Source organism: Lipotes vexillifer, unplaced genomic scaffold (genome assembly GCF_000442215.2).
Source record: "Lipotes vexillifer unplaced genomic scaffold, Lipotes_vexillifer_v1.1 scaffold70, whole genome shotgun sequence".
Classification (NCBI taxonomy): domain Eukaryota; kingdom Metazoa; phylum Chordata; class Mammalia; order Artiodactyla; family Lipotidae; genus Lipotes; species Lipotes vexillifer.
This window is the reverse complement of record NW_006789896.1, coordinates 555574-579294: the sequence shown is the minus strand read 5'-3', so window position 1 is coordinate 579294 and position 23721 is coordinate 555574. Positions and strand designations below refer to the sequence as shown.

Here is a 23721-nt window from a genome sequence, read left to right as displayed (position 1 = left end):
AGATACAACAAAAAAAGAAAATTACAGACCAATATCACTGATGAATATAGATGTAAAAATCCTCAACAAAATACTAGCAAACAGAATCCAACAACACATTAAAAGGATCATACACCATGATCAAGTGGGATTTATCCCAGGGATGCAAGAATTCTTCAATATACACAAATCAATCAATGTGATACACCACATTAACAAATTAAAGCAGAAAAACCATATGATCATCTCAATAGATGCAGAAAGAGCTTTTGACAAAATTCAACATCCATTTATGATAAACAGTCTCCAGAAAGTGGGCATAGAGGGAACCTACCTCAACATAATAAAGGCCACAAAAAAAATTTTTTTTAAAAAGACTAAATGCAGGGACTTCCCTGGTGGCACAGTAGTTAAGAATCTGCCTGCCAATGCAGGGGACATGGGTTCGAGCGCTGGTCTGGGAAGATCCCACATGCCATGGAGCAACTAAGCCCGTGCATCACAACTACTGAGCCTGCGCTCTAGAGCTCGTGTGCCACAACTGCTGAGCCTGTGTGCCACAACTACTGAGGCCTGCACACCTAGAGCCCATGCTCTGCAACAGGAGAGGCCACTGCAATAAGAAGCCCGCGCACCTCAATGAAGAGTAGCCCCCACTCGCTACAACCAGAGAAAGCCCACGCACAGCCAATGAAGACCCAACGCAGCCAAAAATAAAAATAAAAAAATTTATTAAAAAAAAACATTTTAGAATAACTAGGGAAAGGTTTGCGTAGAACTGTATATAGAGCTACCAAAAATGTGGCCTGCGAAACTACCTGTTATTTGTCTAAGACAAGATAGGTACAAAAATTTTGAGTAAGTATTTAGAAACTTGCTTAGCAATTTGACAATGTCACAATATTCAAGACATGAATGATGTACTCATTGCATTAAACAGAATATAGACCAATTCAGGTACTGTCAAACTTGCAAGGTGGTCACATGTGATATTAGTCTTGTGCAGTAAGACCACATGAGAGTGTGTATGAAAGTTTAGGGTTATTTTATCAATTAAAACCCCAAAATGTGATAAAATGTAAGCATTTCTTTTTATAAATTCTTACAATCATTTTAATTTTTGACCAAGTGTGACTTTTAAAATTTATAGTTTAATAACTAAATGAAGAAAGTAAATTTGGTATTATTTTTTAATCCTCATTTACTGATGGCAAAACAACCCACACTGTATGCTTCTGCAAAAAAACCCACATTTCCTGAATGCATCAGTAGTAGTAAACCACATGATGATAATGGAAGTGACTCTGAAGAAATGAAGGACAACCAAGGTCAAACCGCTTTTACTCTACGAGCCCTCATACACTGGGCTTGGGTTTTGATCACTCAGCGCTAAAACCAGTGAGTTCTTTGCAGAGATGTTTTGGCTAATAAAGCAACAAATCCACCAAAACTTCTGCAGCATTTACATATAAAACATGAAGAAATAAGTTCAAAATCAAAAGAATTGAAAGAAAGAGTGCTGAACTAAAAAGTCAATAAAAACAGATACAAAATTCCCTACGTTAGCATTGTGGCCTTGTGAGAAAGGAGTACTTTTGGTTGCTAACTAAGAAAAACATATACCACTCCCAGGACTTTAGTAAAAGACTATATCAAAGGTGTCTGCTTGGAAATCTTGACAAAGAAGGTAGCTCAAGCACAACTTTCCAATGACACCATGGCTTAAAGTATTCAGGATCTGGCTTATGATGCAGAAACTATTAACAAAGTTAGCAAAGTGTTTCTTCAATGCAATTTGAAGAACGACAGATTATTGCTAATATGAAAATTATTTTAGTATCTGTGATTTAATCACGAGGGCGATATAAAGATTCTTTTTTTATCAGTTTTTTGCTGACAAACATTAACTGACACTGATCTGTGTAATAAAAGTAGGATCACATGTCAACAGATGAGATTTGAAGTTTAAGTGTTTGGAAGAATATGTTCCAATGGCATAGCTGCAAGACAGGGAAACAGTGTAGATTAAGGAGTCTGTGCTAGAACATAAATTAATACACTGCTTCCTTCATTGAGAAAACTCTTACTACATAAAAAAAAACCCACCGTTCTTAGTACAGGAGTAAAAATTGTGAATTATGTAAAGCTAATGCATTTACATAATTTGATAAACTGAAAGTTAATCATAAACATGCATATGTTATAATGCATGCTGAAGTACAATGGTTATGAAGAAGGAAGTGCCTTGAGAATGATGAACTACAGAATAAACTTGGTACTTCTAAAAGAAAAACAATAACCATATGGTCCCCAATTTTAAAGACCTCAATTGGACAGTAAGACATGCTTATTTGCCTGCTTTATTTGGTATTTTTTTGTCCACGCTGAGCCGCTTGCGGGACCTTAGTTCCCCAACCAGGAATTGAACCCAGGCCCAGCAGTGAAACTGTGGAGTCCTAACCACTGGACTGCCAGGGATTTCCCAGTTTGGTGTTTTTAATAATCTTAGTACTTTCACACAAGGAAGTAATTCAACTTATTTTTCAGAAACAAATAAACTCTAAGAGTAAAAATGAAAGTTAAAAGCCTGAAGAACAGCTCCTATAGGTTAACATGTTTCACAGAATGTTCTGAATTATATTTTCCATTAAAAAAATCCACACATAGGAAATTCATGCATCCAGAATTCCTTTTTCCCATTGAAATACAACTTAATTTTTTTTTTTTTTTTTTTTGTATGTGGGCCTCTCACTATTGTGGCCCCTCCCGTTGCGGAGCACAGGCTCTGGACGCGCAGGCTCAGCGGCCATGGCTCACAGGCCCAGCCACTCCACGGCATGAGGGATCCTCCCGGACCCAGGCACGAACGGCATGTGGGATCCTCCCGGACCAGGGCACGAACCTGTGTCCCCTGCATCGGCAGGAGGACTCTCAACCACTGCACCACCAGGGAAGCCCAATATAACTTAAATTTAATTATAACTTGACAGGATAAATTACTGGAACTGACTACTTATGAAGCACTGAAGATGAACTCTGAAAATACAGTTACTACTAATCATTTCATGAGGTACCTAGGTCAAATCATTATGCTGTACACCTTAACCTTATACAGTGCTGTATGTCAATTATTTCTCAATAAAACTGGAAGGAAAAAAAAAGAAAATGTAGTTATTACTGGCTTCGTTTGGAAAAAGTAAAAATGAAAATCCTGAACTTAATGAAACTGCTTTAAAATCCACACTTCCATCCTCATTACTTTCACATTATTGCAGATCATTGTCTAAATTATCTGTAGTGAAGGACCTGGTGGTGCAGTGGTTGAGAGTCCGCCTGCTGATGCAGGGGACACGGGTTCATGCCCCGGTCCAGGAAGATCCCACATGCTGTGGAGCGGCTGGGCCCGTGAGCCATGGCGGCTGAGCCTGTGCTCCGCAATGGGAGAGGCCACGACAGTGAGAGGCCCACGTACCGCAAAAAAAAATAAAAATAAAAATAAAACAAAAAAAATAAATAAAACTTCAACCTGGTGCAGACCAATACTTTTGTAAAACACAACAGAAAGAATTTATTAGAAAAATAAATTTAAAAGAGGTACAGGACTTCCCTGGTGGCACAGTGGTTAAGAATGCCACATGCCACGGAGCAGCTAAGCCCATGTGCCACAAGTACTGAGCCTGTGCTCTAGAGTCCATGAGCCACCACTATTGAGACCACATGCCACAAATACTGAAGCCCGCACGCCTAGAGCCCGTGCTCCGCAACAAGAGAAGCCACCGCAATGAGAAGTCCGCGTGCTGCAACGAAGAGTAGCCCCCGCGTGCCGCAACTAGAGAAAGCCCACACACAGCAACTAAGACTCAATGCAGCCAATAAATAAATAAATAAATAAATTTAAATAAATAAATAAATAAATAAAAGAGGTACAAATACAGCCCTTTGAGATGGGTTTATGATGAGTATTATTTTTAAAAAAATTAAAAAGAAGAGGAAGAGCACCAACACAGAAATAATTTACATATACATCATCCTCCAGGAGTAGGGCTGTCACCAATCCCACTTAGATTAATTAACAAGAAAGATATAAGCTATTTTGACCCATTAAAAACTTTAAAAATTAATACAAACAGCACTTATTCAAAGTATGTGTCTAGATGTTAAGTACTGGGAATTGATACTTTTAGTTTTTTGCTTCAATTATAGAATTAAAAGGTGATTCCTTTTATTAATCACTTACACTCACACTTTCAATGATCAACATGTATAGTTATAGGGAATTCCCTGGCAGTCCAGTGGTTAGGACTCGGCACTTTCAGTGCCGGGGCTCAGGTTCAATCCCTGGTTGGGGAACTAAGATCCTGCAAGTCGCAGGGTGTGCCTGCTGCTGCCCCCCACCCCGCAAAAAAAGGATAGTTATGTAATTCTTTTCCTTTTCTTATTTTGTGCTCATTTTGACTGTATTTATTGAAATGTAATTTTACATCTGTCTGTTAAATCTTATTGTTAAAAATTTGAGCTTGGGGACTTCCCTGGTAGTCCAGTGGGTTAGACTTCTAACTCCCAATGCAGGGGTCCTGGGTTTGATCCCTGGTCAGGGAACTAGATCCCACATGCATGCTGCCAACTAAGAAGTCCGCATGCCACAACTAAGAGCCAGCATGCCACAACAAATATCCCATGAGCCGCCACAGCCTAAATAAATAAATAATTTTTTTTAAGTTTGTGTTTGTATTTTGTATCTCTTCTTAATTTACTTCTCTAATAATTCCTATTTATTGTGTTTTACAAAAGTATTGGTCTGCAACAGGTTGAGAATTTAAAATCAGGGTCCTTCACTGCAGATAATTTAGATAACAATCTGCATTAATGCGTAATCTACCAAATATGAGAGTTATATCGTGTCACAAAGGAGAAGATCCTTGTTCTTAGGAAACAGTTATGAAGTACTTAAGAGTGAAGTGTCGGGCTTCCCTGGTGGCTCAGTGGTTGAGAGTCCGCCTGCCGAAGCAGTGGACACGGGTTCGTGTCCCAGTCCAGAAGGATACTGCATGCCGCGGAGCGGCTGGGCCCATGGGCCACGGCCGCTGGGTCTGCACGTCTGGAGCCTGTGCTCCGCAGCAGGAGGGGCCACAGCAGTGAGAGGCCCGCGAACCCAAAAAAAAAAAAAAAAAAAAGAGTGAAGTGTCATGATGTCTACAATTCTCAAATGGTTCAGCCAAAACAAAAAGAGAGAAATACGGAAACAGATGGTGGAGAGAGGGGCAAAACATTTACAAGTGGTGAATCAGTATGAAAGGTATATGGGTGTTCAGTGTAATACTATTCTTGCAACATTTTTTTTTTTTTTTGTGGTACGTGGGGCTCTCACTGCTGTGGCCTCTCCCATTGCGGAGCACAGGCTCCGGACGTGCAGGCCCAGCAGCCATGGCCCACGGGCCGAGCCGCTCCGCGGCATGCAGGATCCTCCTAGACCATGGTACGAATCTGTGTCCCCTGCATCGGCAGGCAGACTCTCAACCACTGCGCCACCAGGGAAGCCCACAACATTTTTATAAGTGTAAAATTTTCCAGAAAAAAAAAAAATTGGGGGAGAAAAAAAGTAATACTAAAAGACTAAGAGTGGAAATATGTGTATCTATAACCGATTCACTGTGCTGTAGAGCAGAAAGTAACACAACACTGTAAATCAACTCTACTCCAATAAAAAAATAAAAATAAAAAAAGCCACCACCACCACCAACAACAAATGATAATAATAAAAAGTTTTGCTTCACATCATTTATAAAACTAATAATGCCGGGACTTCCCTGGTGATCCAGCAGTTAAGACTCCGTGCTCCCAGTGCAGGGGGCCCAGGTTCGATCCCCGGACAGGGAACTAGATCCTACATGCCGCAACTAAAGTTCCCACACACTGCAACCAAAGATCCCGCACGCTGCAATGAAGATCCCGCGTGCTGCAACTAAAACCCAGCGCAGCCAAATAAATAAATAAATAGCACAGGGAGATCAGCTCGGTGCTTTGTGACCGCCTGGAGGGGTGGGATAGGGAGGGTAGGAGGGAGGGAGACGCAAGAGGGAAGAGATATAGGAACATATGTATATGTATAACTGATTCACTTTGTTATAAAGAAGAAACTAACACACCATTGTAAAGCAATTATACTCCAATAAAGATGTAAAAAATAATAAATAAATAAATAACTGTTAAAAACAAACAAATAATGCCAAACTTTTTTCTAAGATATATTTTCACTAGATGAAATAATTGTTAGAAACCAGAAATTATTTTTAAGAGTATCAACTTTAGGGGAAATTATATTTACAGAGAGTAAACAAGTCTAATTAATTACTGTCAAGGAAAATAAATGTGACCATCTATAAAATTGATTGGCAGGCACTTCATCTGTTCTTGTCCAGCTCTAAATTACAGATCTGCTGTTTTCATATTAAAATTTTAAGTAAATGGGGAAAAAGAAATTCCGGTCATGTGGCTCTCATCTAGAACGGCCAAGAGTATTAAGCCTATAATGTTTTTCTAAACTAGTAACAAACCTATGAATCAATTAAAAAAATAATATTAAGATGAGGAAATAATATCAGAATCAAATTTCTCTCCAGGTACTTTCAATTCTCACCTGATTTCAAAGGTTTCACTGGGGCTTATACATCAAAGTTAAAGGAAGTAATAAAGGGAGAAATAGCCAAAGTCACAAAGCAAGGCATGAGTAAATGAAACCAAATACTTAACTCTTACATTTTCTTGTTTCTGTTCAGCCAACCACTTCATAATGCCCCCAACTACATTACCATATGTAACAGGACCTTTCTCATATTCCCTGATAATCAATGGAACCACTATTTTCCTTGAGTTCAAATATAAATCTTCCACAATATTAAGATGGGTTGGAATGAGGACAGATGTCTAATACCATTTAGAAAGATGATCCTTTATAAAAGTACTAGTTTTGAAGTTCGTGAATGTCATCTTACCTGACTTCTTCACCAGCAAAATCAAACACCTTGGTAATTTTAACTTTTTCTGTTTCTTTAGGTTTCTCTAGCCCTTCTGTTTTGACCAACAATTTACTTGAACTTGTCTCTTCAGCCTCCTCTCCTCTCTATGAAAAAAGAAGTGTAATCAGTTTCATATAAGGATAAAAACTAAAAGATCCATCCAAACATGTTGTTTCCAGCTATCCTTAAATATTTCATCTCTAAACAGTTAAATGCTTATTGAAATTTTATTTAATTAGAAAGGCTTGTGTTTCCTACCATAGGGAATGCTTTGCTTTTCACTTAGTAGAGTTACTATTAAAAGGCATCCAGGGCTTCCCTGGTGGCGCAGTGCTTGAGAGTCCGCCTGCCGATGCAGGAGACGCGGGTTCGTGCCCAGTTTCGGGAAGATCCCACATGCCGCGGAGCGGCTGGGCCCGTGAGCCATGGCCACTGAGCCTGCGCGTCCGGAGCCTGTGCTCCGCAAATGGGAGAGGCCACAACAGTGAGAGGCCCGCATAACGCAAGGAAAAAAAAAAAAAAAAAAAAAGGCATCTAGTCTGATTTCTGTTGTAAGCCTCAAATCTCAGTTTGTAAATTAAAAAAAATCTATCTGGGGAACTTCCAGCATTTCTGGTGAAGCATTCCTCCCATTCATCTATTAACTTACTTTAACTTGTGTACGCAGAGGCACTTTTGGTTTTGGTCCTACATCATTGAGGAAGCTGGCCCATAGTTCATCTTCCTTCTTTTTCTTTGCATCCTCTGACTCAATGCCTTTTTCTGGCTCTGCAGCTGCATCTTCCTCCTCACTACTACTTCCTCCAGATTCCTCGTTGGCATCCTCCTCGTCCTCTTCTTCTAATGAGAGGCCACCTTGTTTTCTCTTCCTAATCACCAACAGTCACAAGGAAAAGGAAAGACAAGACAAACAGGCAAAATAATTTCAGTTACCCCTTCCTGAATTCCAAACATAATGTTGCAAATATCAGAAAACTTTTAAATCCCCATGGTTAACACTCCTGATAGGGGAAGTGGGAGAGGTAAGCTGAGATTTTGTGGAATAAAAAAAGAACTGAGCTCTTACAGTTAGCATTTTCCCAAAGCATTGAGAATCAAAATACAGTGTTCCACTTCTAAGTTAGGACCAGCTGTTTTCACCAAGAAAATACCCAAAATCACCTCACAGAATCAATCTGTTCAGAAAGAGGGTTCTAATAACAAACATATTCCTGGTATTTTTGACTTTTTAAAAGTCACTCCATGTGGGGAACAGAGATTGAAGAGAGCCTCAGATTTATTTGCACTGTTTCTTCCCAGAGTTCTGAGGGGGTGGGGAGTGGGGAATCCATGTTTCTTCCCACCTTCTGAAGATATGAAAGCTGGAATATACAAAAGCCAAGGATAAAAGAACTGGGTCCAAGACTTAAAAGAGTAAACTGCTTCTTAAGACTATTCTGACTTCAAGTGAATCACCTAATTCTCAAAATTCTCTTTCTACAATCTGCTTTTTGCTTCAATGTCCAGGAAGACAGAAACACCAATCAAAGAGAATAAAAGACTTGTATTGAAAGACTCCCTTTTTGAGTTAAATAACGTCAGAATTTTCATAATTTTTGGTGGGAGTGCAATTCAGTACCAGGCTTATAGAAGGTAATTTGTCTATACCTATAAATTTTTTTTTTTTTTTTTACTACATATAACACTGGGTCAAACAATTCTACTTCTACAGATCTAATTTACAAATGTACATGTGTACAAAGACACATAAGAAGAATATTCACTGCAGTCTTATTTGCTGTAGTAAAGATGAGGACAATCTAAAGGTCTCTCAATAAAGGAATGTTTAAATAAAGTAAGGTCTGTCCAGTAATGTAACACTATGCTGAAAAGAAAAAGGTATAGCTAAATATACTGCCATGGTATCATCTCCAAGATGTGAAATAAGGAAAGTGAGAATTGATATGCAGAGTATGCTACTATTCTTTTTTTTTTTTTTTTTAAAGAGTAGGGAATTCCCTGGCAGTCCAGTTGTTAGGACTTCCCATGCTTCCACTGCAGGGAGCATGGGTTCGATCCCTGGTCAGGGAAGTAAGATCCCACGAGCCGCATGGCCAAAAAAAGAAAAAGTAGGAAATACATATATACATGATCGTACATACACAGAATTATCTCTGGTAACATAATTCTTCTGAGATAAAGCAACAATGGCTAGAGATGGGGTACATATTTTTTGTAGCAATTGCTTTTTTCTTTTCTTTTGGCCAAATCACGCAGCTTGTGGGATCTTAGTTCCCCGACCAGGGATTGAACCCAGGCCCTGGCATTGGAAAGGCCGAGTTCTAACCCCTGGACTGCCAGGGAATTCCCAGGTTTTCCATTTTAAACCAGGTGCACATATTACCTATTAACTTTTTAAAATTAAAGCTCAAAAAATTTTAAAGCTTGCCAGAGAATAAGAATTTAATCCTAAAATGTCACCAAATATTTCCCTCAATGAGAAAAAGGTTAGAAACCATGGCAGTAAGAAATCTATCATCAGACCAATCCCAGCAATCTGGAAGGTTATGACAATAGCCCCTGACTTCTAAGGGCCTTGAGGGCAGCATCACCTGGCCGGAATGCTCTGAGACTTTCTTTTTCTCTCTTTGGTTTTCTGTGTCTGCTCTTCACCATCCACTTCATCTTCCTTCACTAATTCATTTACATCATCTTCACTATACTCTCCACCTGAAATCACATAACAGGGTGGTCAGACAGACAGGAATAAACGTTTTCACATCAAGATGAGACATTTTCATTAAGAAAAAAATGTAGTACTTTCCTCTGTTCTTCACCAGACTAAAATATCATTTCCTGAGGGACGTCTTCCCTATTCCTGAATACTAGGCTAAGTTCCCCTATTCTAGGCCTCCAGGGCAGTCCATATTTCCCTCCTTAACGCACCCCACTTATATTTAATGCTTGCAATTTCTGCTATGCTCCACACACCATGAGGACATGGATCCGCATGTCTTTAGAAGAATGAACAGAAACTGCAAATTGACTACTGTACTTTTCAAAAAAGAAACTCATGTTTCCACCTCATCTTGGGTATCTTTCAAAAGTAAGCAAAGGATACCTTGTCTTATCAATCAAAGAGGTTTAGAAAGAGGCTTAAAGACTTCAAGTTAGACATAGCAGAAAAAACCAAACACATCTGCTTCCCATCTTCAGACACTGACATTCTGGGGTCCCCAACAAAAGTGTTGCTTGGATGCCCAGTCTGACCACATTCTATGGGTCAATAAATCCTGTACACACAGAGATTCAACCAGTTGTGTTTTTCTTTTTTACTTCACATAGCTTTTATCTGAAGTATAATATACCAAACAGCACACAAACTAACGTACAGGACAACAAAATTACGCAAAGTGAACACACTTGTATAATTAGACCCAGTTGAAGAAGCAGAACACGACCAGCATTGCAGGAGGCCCCTGTTCCAATCAATAGCCACCACCCACATCCCACAGGTAACCACTATCCTGAATTCTAACATCATAAATTAGTTTCATCTGTTTTTGAGCCTTAAACAGAAGCCTACAATATGTACTCTTGCGTCCAGCTTCTTTTACTCAACATTCTATTTGTACGTCACCCAGTTGCTTCCAGGTAGCTGTAGCTTATTCATTCTCATCCCTAATATTATTTCATTGTATGACTATTCCACAATTTATTTATCCATTCCTCTGTTGATGGACATTTGGTTTGGGGCCATTACAAACAGGGCTATTTTGAATATTCCTGCACATCAAATTAGTTTTTAAGTATTTCACTGACAATGAACTAGGACCACCAAACATTGAGGAAAGCTTCCAATATCAAAGGCAAGACTGAAAACAAACAGAAAGGAATTAAGAGGAAACAAAATTAGAAAAAAAAAAACCTTTATAATTTATAGCCTCAAAGAGACATCCACAAAACAAGATGACTAAAAAATTTTCAGAAAATGAAAAAAATAATTATAAAACTTTTGAAAACTACAAATATGATAGCAGAGATTAGGGAAAAAAAGAGAACAAAGATGATGAGAATGAGCCAGCCCTACTAAAATCTGGAGAATAAGCATTTGAGGCCATCGGAACAGTAAATATAAGGGTTCTAAAATGGAAGCAAATTTAGCATCTTAGACACCAAGTGGTAAGTCAAAGTGTTTCATGAAGAGACTGAACACACAAATGTAACTTTGCTTCCTCCTGAAACCTGAGTAAAATCACTACAACAAAAGGACTTTTAAAAGACAAACCCACAGTGGTGGGTACCCAGCTATACTGTATTTGTTTATACAAATAGAATATAAAAAGGCAAAATTACAAGGAAAAACAGAAAACTAATGAAAATCGCTATCTGTAAGGGTCAAGGCAGAAGACAGTGGGGTAAGCAGGGGCAGCAGAAGCAAGAGTTCTCAGTGTTTATTGCTCCGCAGAATTCTGGAAATCCCTTAAATTGAGCAAAGTTTAAATAAACAAACATAACCAAACTGATAAAACAAGCGACAAAGAAAGGACTTACTCCAAGGACTTTATTTATTTATTTTTAATGAATTTATTTATTTTATTTATTCATTTTTGGCTGTGTTGGGTCTTCGTTGCTACGTGCAGGTTTTCTCTAGTTGCAGTGAGCAGGGGCTACGCTTCGTTGAGGTGCTCGGGCCTCTCATCACGGTGGCTTCTCTTGTTGCAGAGCACGGGCTCTAGCCACGCGGGCTTCAGTAGTTGCAGCTTGCAGGCTCAGTAGTTGTGGCTCACAGGCTCTAGAGCACAGGCTCAGTAGTTGTGGCACATGGGCTTAGTTGCTCTGTGGCATGTGGGATCTTCCCAGACCAGGGATCGAACCCGTGTCCCCTGCATTGGCAGGCGGATTCTCAACCACTGCGCCACCAGGGAAGCCCCTCCAAGAACTTTAGAAACAGTATTTTGACTGTTCATCCTTAGCAAGATGCATTCTAAAGACCAAAAAAGTTCTATTCCTAGTAGTAACATTGGTGTTGGTATTTTGAAACTATTCCTTTTATTATAGGTAAAAGAAAGTTAAGTAGTTATACTAATCTTGTTAGGAATGCAGAACTTCAGAGTAAGAAATGACACACAATTATAAAACCAAAGAAATTAAGAAATTAAGTGAAAACAAATGTTAAAACTGAACTTAAAATTCAGAACTCTTAACTCTTTTTAAGATATTTTCTAGCTCTGTTCACTTAAATGGCATAGAAGCAATGTCACTCTAGTAGCAATGAGCATTTCTTTAAAGTTCAGATTGTATTCTTTGATATGACTCAAAACAAAAATGGTTCCCTGAAAAGGCCAGCTAATTTCAGTTCTGAGGGAAGGAAAGCACAAGATGAAATGGGGACATTCTGCTGTGCCAGAAAGCAAGGTAGTTATTTAAGAATAATGGGTCACATTAAAAGGATATAAGATCCAGCTTGAAAGAACTTTTAGTGGCCAAAAGTGATGACCTGACCATTAAAACGAATAACTGTTAGACTAAAACACAATGAATCGATAAAAAACTGTGACAGCTTTATGATACAGTTTTTAAAAACACAAATAAAATTATTTGTACCAGGGCTTCCCTGGTGGCACAGTGTGTTAAGAATCTGCCTGCCAATGCAGGGGACACGGGTTCGAGCCCTGGTCTGGGAAGATCCCACGTGCCGCGGAGCAACTAGGCCCGTGAGCCACAACTACTGAGCCTGCACGTCTGGAGCCTGTGCTCCGCAACGACAGGCCGCGATAGTGAGAGGCCCGCGCATCGCGATGAAGAGTGGCCCCCGCTTGCCGCAACTAGAGAAAGCCCTCGCACAGAATCGAAGACCAAACACCGCCAAAAATAAATAATAAATAAATAATAAATAAATTAAAAAAAAAAAAAGCAGTCTCCCCTGGGGAGGATTGACAGGTATGAGGGGTGATGGAAACGGTTCAGTTTCAAAAATAAGCCTTTCAAAAATATTTGACTACAGGCGCATGCATAACTCTGATTAAAATGAAAACTAGTTTTCAAATAATCACACTGGCCGATACCGAAGACCAATGCTGGTGGACAAAAATGTAACCCAGGAAACCAACTGGGAAGCTATGGCGAGTCTTAGTGTTAATGGTAGTTCAGTAAGACCGAGACTGGTGAGGAACTGATCAGAAATTAACCTTCTACGCAGACGCAAACAGAACTTAGTGATTGGTTAGACCAAAACAGTGAGAATAAAGACAACTCCCAAGGTTTTGTTTTGTTTTTAACCTGAGCTACAGTACGGGCAGATACTTCTAAAGAGATGGGGAAGCCTGCGGAAGGTGCAGGAGGGCGGAAGGGGTAGGTTTGGGTGACATTTACTTTGGCCCGGTTCGGTTTTAGAAGCCTATACAAAAACAAAAAAATCAAAGGTCTGATCAGAGAGCAATGGGTATAGACGTTGCAAAGAGGCAAAGGGCATCATTATGTGAACTTTTTAACAACCAGATCCCTTTTGAGAAGAGAAAGTGAAGAGACCTATCTGGAACGTGATGCTAGCTAGCAATTCTCTGGGGACGGAAAGCCTGCCGATAAGACTGCTTTTCAGAAGATTTCAGGGCTGGTAAGGGTACGCGATGACCGACCACCGCCGGCTTCACCAGAGGCAGAGCGGAGTTCACGTGCCGGAGAGGCGGCGGCGGCCGAAGGCAGGCCGTGAGGAGCAGCTGCGCGAGACGTCCCCGTGCACACTTCCTGGGCCAGGGGCCCGCACGGTGCGAGCAGGCGGGCGAGGGCGCGGGGCGGGGACGCTTGAGACCCGCGCCACGCGGCCACTGGGCCACCGGGCCCACGCACGCCGGGCAAAGCGCGCCTCACGTGAGGCGCGGGGCGGGGCACGCCGCCGCTCGCCTCAGGTGGAATCGCTCACCGGATGGCACGTAGTCTTCGTCCTCCTCCGAGGTGGAGAAGTCTTCGGAATCGAATTCTTCCATGTCGCTGCCGCGCGGGGCGAACACAGCCGCAGCAGTTACCCGCAACGGCAAAGCTCTAGGGAGAGACCATAGATAGAACTGCTGCAGGGTCGGCAGTAGCTGGGTCGGCCCCCGCAGCGTGTGCACAAGCGCAAAGAGTGCTACGTGATCCAAATGCGACACTTCCGGGCCAAAGCCCCGGGCTTGACGCTACTGTGGCGGTTGGCGGAACACGGGCTCCGTGCTGAAGCGGTGCATGCTGGAACTTGTAGTCTCCAGTGCTACCAGACGCTTTGATTTAGTAAATATGCTTAAACGAAATTTGTTTTGTCCACGGGAATACAGGTGACCTTCGTTATTCACAGGTTGGTAGTTTTGTATTTGCTTACTTGTTAAAATTTACTGTCACCCCAAAAATCAATATTCGCGGTGCTTTCTGGGGTTATTCGCGGACATGCGCAGAGAGTGAAAGTTTTGAGTCAACCAGTGGTGGCTTGTACCGACGTTGGAGGCAGATGATCCGCTATCTTGCTTCGGCTCTCGTACTCTAAATAAGTGTCCTCTTCGCAATCTGTTTAGTGCCGCATTTTTTGCATTTTTTGTGCTTTTTGTCGGTGATTTCGCTGTTTAAAATGACCCCTGAGCGCAGTGCTGCGGTGCTGCCTAGTGTTCCTAAGCGCAAGAAGGCTGTGATGTGCCTTATGGAGAAAATACGTGTGTTAGATAAGCTTCGTTCAGGCATGAGTTGTAGTGCTGTTGGCCGTGAGTTCAACGTTAATGAGTCAACAATCCGGTACATCAAGAAAAAGGAAAAGGAAATTCGCCGATCTGTACGTGAGGCTGCTCCGGAAAGTGCTAAAGTGACATCTATAGTGCGTGAGGAAGCTATGGAAAAGATGGAAAAGCGGCTCAATTTGTGGATTCATGAGATGACAACCGATAAAAAAGGTGTGGTGGACAGCATTGTTGTGAGGCTGAAAGCCAAAGAAATTTACGGTCACGTTACCCAGGGTCAGAAAAACGTGAAACCCTTCTCGGCTAGCGCTGGCTGGCTTGCACGTTTCAAAAGGCGATATGGTGTGAGTAATGTTAAGTTTGCAGGTGAGGCAAGTTCTGCAGATCAGGAGGCTGCGGAAGAATTTAAAAAATACCTGCTAAGTGTTATACAGGAAAGGGGGTACGTGGAAGAGCAGGTTTTCAACGCTGATGAGACTGGCCTATTTTACAAAGACGTTGGCAAAAGAACCTATATAACGCAAATGGCCTCCAAAGCCCCTGGCTTTAAATCATTCCAGGATTATGCAACCCTGCTTTTGTGTGCCAATGCCAAGGGCGACTTTAAGTGCAAACCCCTAATGGTGTACAGAGCTCCAAGTTCACAAGCACTTAAAGGGAAAAGCGTGAATCATATGCCGGTCCATTGGAGGTGGAACAAAAAAGCATGGATGACTTCTGATTGGTTCCACAGCTGCTTCATACCAGAAGTTGAATACTATCTCCAGGGCAGAAACCTTGCCTTCAAGATTTTGTTAATTTTGGATAATGCCCCAGTCCATTGCTGTGAAGAACTCAAAAATGCCCACCCCAACGTAGAAGTTCTTTTCATGCCCCCGAATACTACGTCTCTCATCCAACCCCTGGATCAGGGCATAATAAAAGCCTTCAAGGCGCACTATACTAGGGAGCTTTATAGCAAGGCTTTTGAGGCTCTCAAAGCCAACAAGGAAACTACCATGATGGACTATTGGAAGTCAGTCACTATACGCAACGTTATTGATTATGTTGGCACAGCGTGGGACAACATCAAGCAGGCTACTATCAATAATTGTTGGAAAAATGTTTGGCCGGACTGCGTAGAAAATTTTGAAGGCTTTGAAGGTGTTACAGAAAGTATAAAGAACAGTGTCAAAAACATAATGCATATCGCATGGCAAATAAGTGGAGAAGGCTTTGATGACATGAGAGAAGAAGATGTGGAGGAAATTTTGGCAGAGAAGGCAGTAGAACCCACCAACAAAGACTTGGACGAGATGGCAGAACAAGGCGTTGGAGTCAGTGATGATGAAGATGGTGATGAAAGTCAGCCTGAGTGTCCAGGAATTGTCCCTCTTACAGCGGCCAAAATATCAGAATGGAACTCTGCCTTGGAAACAATTTTCAGTGACATGGAAGAGTGTGACCCTATGCTTGATCGCAGCCTCAAATTTAAGCGCTTAACCTCCTATGCATTTGCCCCCTATGCCGAGATGCTTAAAGATTTGAGGCAAAAAGCCAGGCAGACAGGGTTGACCCAATTTTTGGAGCCAGTTTGGGAGGGAAAATTGCCGACTGCATCAACAAGTGGTGAGAGCCAAACCTCTGAGGTTGAACTGATGGATGTCAACCTGCCACCCTCTTCCTCTTTTGCAGAATGAGTTCCACCAACTTCTCCCTTGCTTTTTGTGGGGCAAGCCAAGGTCGAGAGGTTTAACCACACTATGCACTGTGCCATCACGCAGCCTGCAGCTCTATCAACAGTAAGATTTTAGTTAACGTTTTTATAAAACTTTAAACGCTTAATCTTTCATTTTTTCAGGACTTTATTTGCATTACTGCACACTGTATAGTATGTGTTTACAGTACTGTATGCATTTACTGTACATGAGTACTATATGTGTAGTGTGTGTGTGTGTGTATGACTGGGGGAGGTTAAAGCAGTACAATCTGTGTTGTACATTACACAAACATGCTGTCATTGAAATAATTGTTTCATTATAAACACTGCGTATCATTATTTGTAAGAAAGAGATATTAAATTCAGTGTCTTTGAACAGAAACACACATAAAGCAAGGTTATGTACTGATCAGTTGATGAAAATGGTACAACCAGAGACCCACAGGAACTCAACCCTGTATTTCTGCTAATTGGGTGTGCACGGTGACCTTACAGTTATAAGTACTGCGAATGACAAGGATCAGCTCTATTCTAGAATTCAGACGTCATCCACACCAGTCCTTCCTTCAAGTTAATCCATATGGAAATACAACCATATATAATGCTTGTCATTTTGTCAGATTAAAAAATTTTAATTATAATCCAACTCTGAGAGGCAGTAATCAGATGCAAATGAGATATCATTGACTAACATCCTATTTGTTCAGGTTTGGGTTTTTTCAGCTGATAATTGCTCCCTGTTGATACTCTGGACTAGGGTCTGTGTCACCCAGTCTAGTGTTATCTAAATCAAGGAATAGATGAAACATGTCTGTGATTAAAAGGACATTATGGTGGCTTTATGCCAACAAGCTTTTTAAAACAGCCTGATTGCAACATAGTTCCCACACCACAAAATTTACTCATTTAAAGTGCACAGTTCAATCATTTTAGTATATTCACAGACGTGCGCAACCATCACCACAGTCAATTTTGGAAGATTTTCATCACCCCAAGAAGGAACCTCTGACCAATTAGCAGTCACTCCCCATTTCTCCCCAATCCCCAGCTTTAGGCTAATCTTTCTGTCTCTTTATATTTTCTTATTCCAGACATTTCATATAAATGGAATTATACAAGATGTGGTCTTTTGTGACTGTCTTCTTTCACTTAGCACATTTTCAAAGTTCATTCGTCTTAGGTATATACCTGTGGAACTGCTGGACCACATAGTAACTCCATGCTTTACCTTTCAAGAAACTGTCAAACTGTTTCCCCAAGCAACCATTTTATACCCTCACCAGCAATTTCTGAAGTCTCCAATTTCTCCACACGCTTGCCAACACTCTATCTTTTTGATTATAACCATACTAGTGGGTGTGAAATGACGTTTCATTATAGTTTTGATTTGCACTTCCCTGATGACTAATGATGTTAAGCATCTATTCATGTCTTTATTGGTCATGGTATATGTTGTTTTGGGAAAATGTATACTCAAATCCTTTGCCTATTTTTATAAAGACTTTTTTCATGTGGACCATTTTTAAAGTCTTTATTGACTTTGTTACAATATTGCTTCTGTTTTATGTTTTGGTTTTTTGGCAGCGAGGCATGTGGGATCTTAGCTCCCCAACCAGGGATTGAACCCGCGCCCACTGCATTGGAAATGCAGAATCTTAGCCACTGGATCACCAAGGAAGTCCCCCTCTGCCCATTCTAAAATTGGGTTGTCTTTCTATTATTGAGTTCTAAGAGAAAGTTCTTTATATATTATAAACGCAAGTCTCTTACAAAGTATATGATTTGAAAATATGTCCTCCTGTGGGTGTCTTTTCACTTTCTTGATGGCATCCTTTGAAGCATCAGAATTTTTAATTTTGATGAAGTCCAGTTTATCTAGTTTTAGTCTAATGTCCCTCTTGCTTTGGGGGTTGTATCTAAGAAGGCTTCGCCTAACCCAAGATCACAAAATTTACTCCTGTGTTCTTCTAAGAGTTTTATAGTTTTAGTTCTTACATTTAGGTCTATGACCCATTTCAGTAAATCTTTCTTATGTGAGAATAACAGAATAACAAGATGTGAAATTAGGACCCAGTATTTGGGACTTCACCATTCTCAGCCTCATTTTCCTTGGACAGCATAAATAAACCCTACAGTGGCAAACTGGGATGTAGCCTTTTGCCCCATCCCTGGGGTCTGAGTCTGGGGAAGAGGGTACCCCCGAGTTCTCTCCTCCATTACCCTACTTCTGCCACTCTCCTCTTGACACATTACTAGCACTCCATACATGTGTTCAAATTTACAAAGTTTCTGACCCCTTTATGGGTAACCAGGGAACTATTTTCTGTTGTGTCAAATAGTTTAGTAAAGAGGTCAAAAAATTGGTTAGCAGGCCAAATCCAGCATAAAGACATGCATTGTTCAACCTGAAAAGCATTTTACATGAAGTTAAATTAGCGGCCAGCTGTGATATTATGATTTCGCAGAAATATACATTTCATATACATTTTGGTCATTCAGATGACCAAAATGTGTTTCTCATATATATTTGGCCTTCGTCCACAGTTCCTGGCTCACAGCTCCCAAAATCCCCGGAATTTCCCAAGTGTTGAGAGTGGTAAAGGTGTCTTGTGTTGTATGAATGACTTTTAGAAGCACCTAAGGATGGGGCTGGTTGCCAGGACAACTTACTGTGTGATTAGAGGATTGGAACTTTCAGTCCCCACATCCCCACACAGCCCTCCCCTGCCCCACCTCTGGGGAGAGGGGGGAGGGGCGACAAGTTGAATCAGTTCCCAATGGCCAGTGATTTAACGAATCATGCATATGTGATGAAGTCTCCATAAAACCCCAAAAGGACAGGGTTGAGAGCTTCCCAGCTGGTGAACACATGGAAATTCGGGGAGAGTGGCACCCTTGGAGGGGGCATGGAAGCTCCACTCACCTTCCTCATACCTTGCCCTGTGCATCTCTTCCATCCGGCTGTTCTTGAGTTACATCCTCATGATAAACCAGTGATCTAGTATGTAAAATGTTTGAGTTCTGTAAGCCACTTTAACAAATTAATTGAACCCAATTTATAGCCAGTCGGTGAGAAGCACAGGTAACAGCCTGGACTTGCAACTGGCATCTCGAATCAGGGAGTGCAGTGGGAGTCGGTCTTGTAGGATTGAGCCCTTAACCTGTAGAATCTGGTGCTATCTCTGGGTAGTGTCAGAATTGAGTTGAGTTGTTGGACACACTGCTGGTGTCCAAGAATTGTTTCTTGGTTTGGGGAACTCCCAATATACCAGCACTTAAAAATTAAGAGATTTCAAATAATCTAATTTCCAGTTTCCTTTGAAAAACTGGAGAATCTGACAACACTGGGCACATAATCCCACAAAATATCAATAGAAATAGGCTGGAACTGAGCAATGCCTTTAGACAAATCTCTCCAGCTGGCCACAGTACAAATCCCAACTCCCTACAAGTTTCCTGGTTCACTATTACCGTGTTGTCTTGGTAATAATTTATGGGGTCCTTCCTGCCAAACTCAGCATCTTTAGCCCCTCATCCACCATAGTCTCTTTCCACTGTCTTGGGTTATCACCTTTTTAGAAAAGATCCTCCTCTGTTTGGTCCTGGATAAGTATCTTGGGGGCTTCTGGCTGAACTCTGCATGTATCCTTCATGGGTGCTAGAAACATTCTGTATCTTGGTCGAAGTGCTACCGCTTCGCATTAAGTGTATAAATACATAAAAATTCATCAAGCTATACATTTAAGATTTGTGCACTTTACTGTATGTTACACCTCAATTAAAAAAAAAATTAGAGAGGATGGGTAGTTTCCTACCAGACATTGTATGTCTGTCTGCAATGCCTGGAACTGCAGCAGTTATCTTGTGAACAGGGGGTAAGCTCCCCAAATCAGACAAACCAATTTACTGAAAATGGCAGAGCAGAAAAAGATTTATGATGTCACAGAATACTAAACCACCCTCGGAGCCTCTCTTCATGTGGACTTACTACTGAAATAATACATGTTTTTCACAAACTATATCAGCTTTCAGCCATCCCAGTGTGTAATCATACAAAAGCTTCTTGATGGTAATATATAGCTCACAAAGTGGAGTTAATTAAGACTCAAGTTCACATGTAAGTACAGTTTAATCAGATCTTTGGACAAAAATTTTACCATAAACTAGTGAGTTGAACATAAAAGAAATACAGTTAAGCATATATGTTAAGTACTAAAAAAAAACTTAAGTTGGAAAACCTTATTACAAAAGATTAAACTCATTGGCCACTGAAAAAGAAGTAACAGTTCTAGTTCACAGAATTAAAAGTAACTCTTTATTGATAAACATATATACCAGAATTAGAAATGTCAGTAGAAAAATAAAATTTAAATAATTTTCTATGGTACAAAGATTAGATCATTTTGACTGTAGCATTTGGTGAAATAATCTAATACAAAAAGCTGAGCTGATTTTAGCCACAACCAGCCTGACAGAGTACACAAAAAAGAAATGCACATACACAGAACCTTCTGCATGTAGACAGCTAATGGCACCAGGACTTCACATTCCAGGAAATGGTCTCCTAGGGAAGGTTGGTATGCACTGCAGTTGTAATAAGAACTTAATTCAAACCAGAGCAGCTTTTGGAATCAAAAGCTAACATACAATTTAAAGACTTAGAAAACATAAGGGCTTAAAGATAATTATTTGCATGAACTTTTTCTCACCTAGTTTAGACATTTCCTAGGTAATGTTTTGCTGAAAAAAAAAAAGAGTTAACAGCACAAAGAGACATCTTTATCTTGGAATATTCATTACTCATTTGTATATGGATTTAAGTTTACATGAAACGCCTTTACCCTAAAACCTCAATATTAAAGAATCCAGAAATCAGCTTTTTATGGTTGGGGCTGCCTCCTTCCCACTCATAAAAAAAAGGAAAAGTGGATGCACAGCTAAGGGAGGGGTGGTTGCACATGTCTCTAGGAAAGTCAGTAGTTGGCAAAACTTCTCAGAAGCTTTACGTGATAAAGATAAAATGTTCAACACAAATGCCAATATTTTTTCATCTGGGCAACCACCCCCAACTAATTGTGTATTTGAGATGAGAAATTAAAAAGAAAAATAAACTCTAAGGGGGAATAGACATTCCTTTATCATTCAAACAGTTTCTCCCTGAAAACATTTCAAACCACAAAGCTCAAGCTATATAAAGTCTATATACACTTATTCACAGGAGAATGTTCACATACTGGGATGAATGAAACATTCAATAATTTGAAATACATTTTATATTTGAAGTTTTTAAAAAGAGTGGATAATAAAACAAGAAACAGATGAAAACAAAGACAACTTTCAAAATGCATTAATTTTTGTGTCTTGGCTCTAAAAGAAACATAAACCAAATAAATCATGGATCAGCATGTTCAAAAATTAGTATTTAGGGGGAGGAGCCCACTGACCACTGGCCCATGTTCAATTTGTGAAATTCTATCCAAAGGAATGTTTTAGGTGAGAATGCTAAGAGGCATCCTTCAATAGAGATAATTAAAATAATTTCCTACAACAAATTTCTTAAACTGAAGGGCTACTTTTCCAAATCCAGCTCAATGAACTGAAAAATGGAGTCTTCAACTAAAGACTTAAAAATTTGCTTGAAAGAAAGATTTGAGCATTGGAGAGTAATCTTGTTGGGGAATTTGTAAAGACATTTGCCTACATTCGAACTCCTATAATTTTCCACCTAGTCTATGTGTATATAACACTATAATTTTGATAAGTGGTCTAATGGCCGATTAGTTAAAAGAAAATGTCCAGTTACTTTTTGTGATCCTTTGTAATTTTTCCCTTTGACTATCCCTGGTAAATTGGTCCTCCTGGCTGTTTTTAATCAGAAGCCAGAGTGCATATTGCTTTAAATCAAATAGAATTGCACACGACCTCATGGGCAGTTAGCCTTACACTCACAATGAAAGCTTTCCTTTAAAAATGTCAGATTTAATTACCAGAAACTATTTTGAAAACAGATAACATCGACTGTATTTCATACAGAACAGTTTAGGTGGTAAGGATAAAGTTAGATAATTTTTGCAATCCTTTTTCTTTTGAAGGTTACAGTTTTCAGGCCTTTAAATGAAAAAGTAAGTTAGGCATTAGAAGAAAAATTTAAATAGCTAAAATTGGGTTTTAAAAAACTCTGATATTTAATTCTCTTTAAGGATGTAAATTCTCTTGAAGGAAAATGTAAAGGGCACAGTGGAAGGCATATCTGAAAATTAAACTTTAGGCACTTTCTGGGAGTGATACCCAATACTGTGAAAGTGAGCTGAAGACCCACCACTAGGTAAGCACATTAAGACTAGGAAATCCATAACCACTAACTCTAGTTTAAGCTGCACTTATACAATTTTTCAAGAGCCATAAGTACACCAAAGTCACTAAGAAAAACAGTAACAGAACGTTTAAAGTATCTTTTTGTGTGTGTGCCTCAATGTTCAAAGAGTGTCCTAAACAATCTGGGTGAAAATTTTCAACTCCCAACTCTTTAATAGGGTATGTTTCCAAGTAAACTAAATAAAAGCAATAGAATAAAAGTGATAGGAAGGGGCTTCCCTGGTGGCGCAGTGGTTGGGAGTCCGCCTACCGATGCAGGGGACACGGGTTCGTGCCCTGGTCCGGGAGGATCCCACATGCCGCGGAGCGGCTACGCCCTTGAGCCATGGCCGCTGAGCCCCGCAACGGGAGAGGCCACGACAGTGAGAGGCCCGCGTACCGCAAAAAAAAAAAAAACAAAAAAAACAAAAAAAAAAGTGATAGGAAGAGGTGGTACAGGAGCTTTAGGGGAAAAAGTCTCAATTATCTAGCTTATTTTGATAAAATGTACAAAAAACCAAATTCACATCTCTTAAAATATATTAAATAATCAGAGGTCAAGATAGTTATCCATAAAAATGTCACATCATTCAGTAGTTAGCTCCTTTTTCTTTAAACAGTGGAATCGAAGCCACTACTTGAGTTATAGATTTTTTTGTGTGCAAGAAATTTCACCAAATTTGTTCTCAACACTACATTCAGCCAAAAGCTACTTGGCACTTACTGTCATGAAGATGTAGCAAGAGATGAGTTTGCCAAATTTTCATCAAGATTAGATCAAGTTAAGATTTTAGTACAGTATACTCTGCTCAGAAATAAACTAATATGATCCATAATTTCTCTGAAATATGCAACATTGCATTTTCTCACAGAACATTATAAATTTCAGTGTGAAGGATGCCAACCCAGAAGCACTGCTGACCTGGCTTGCGTAAAGGTACACCCATAAAACTGCCTGAATTAAATATGTAAGAAAAAGAAAGAAAGAAAAGAA

At 40.1% G+C, this 23721-nt stretch overlaps 2 protein-coding genes across 2 annotated transcripts in view; one reads left to right on the top strand and one right to left on the bottom strand.

Annotated features, from left to right (window-relative positions):
- CFDP1 (chromatin remodeling protein CFDP1) overlaps positions 1-14058 on the bottom strand; it is a 134560-nt gene extending 120502 nt beyond the window's left edge. Inside the window, exons 1-4 of the mRNA XM_007462929.1 lie at positions 13897-14058; positions 9587-9704; positions 7645-7864; positions 6972-7099 (exon numbers count right to left, since the gene is read on the bottom strand). Coding sequence (XP_007462991.1) covers positions 6972-7099; positions 7645-7864; positions 9587-9704; positions 13897-13960 — 530 coding nt within the window. The 5' untranslated portion in view covers positions 13961-14058. The remainder of the gene's footprint in view (positions 1-6971; positions 7100-7644; positions 7865-9586; positions 9705-13896) is intronic.
- Positions 14059-14679: 621 nt separating this feature from the next.
- Positions 14680-16353, top strand: LOC103071131 (tigger transposable element-derived protein 1). Its single transcript, XM_007462993.1, has one exon. It carries the CDS (start codon positions 14680-14682, stop codon positions 16351-16353), a length of 1674 nt encoding a protein of 557 aa, XP_007463055.1.
- Positions 16354-23721: the final 7368 nt, after the last annotated feature.

Excerpts from the sequence above, each read along its gene's own strand:
- LOC103071131 (XM_007462993.1), top strand. The coding sequence starts at position 14,680 with ATGAGTTGTAGTGCTGTTGGCCGTGAGTTCAACGTTAATGAGTCAACA.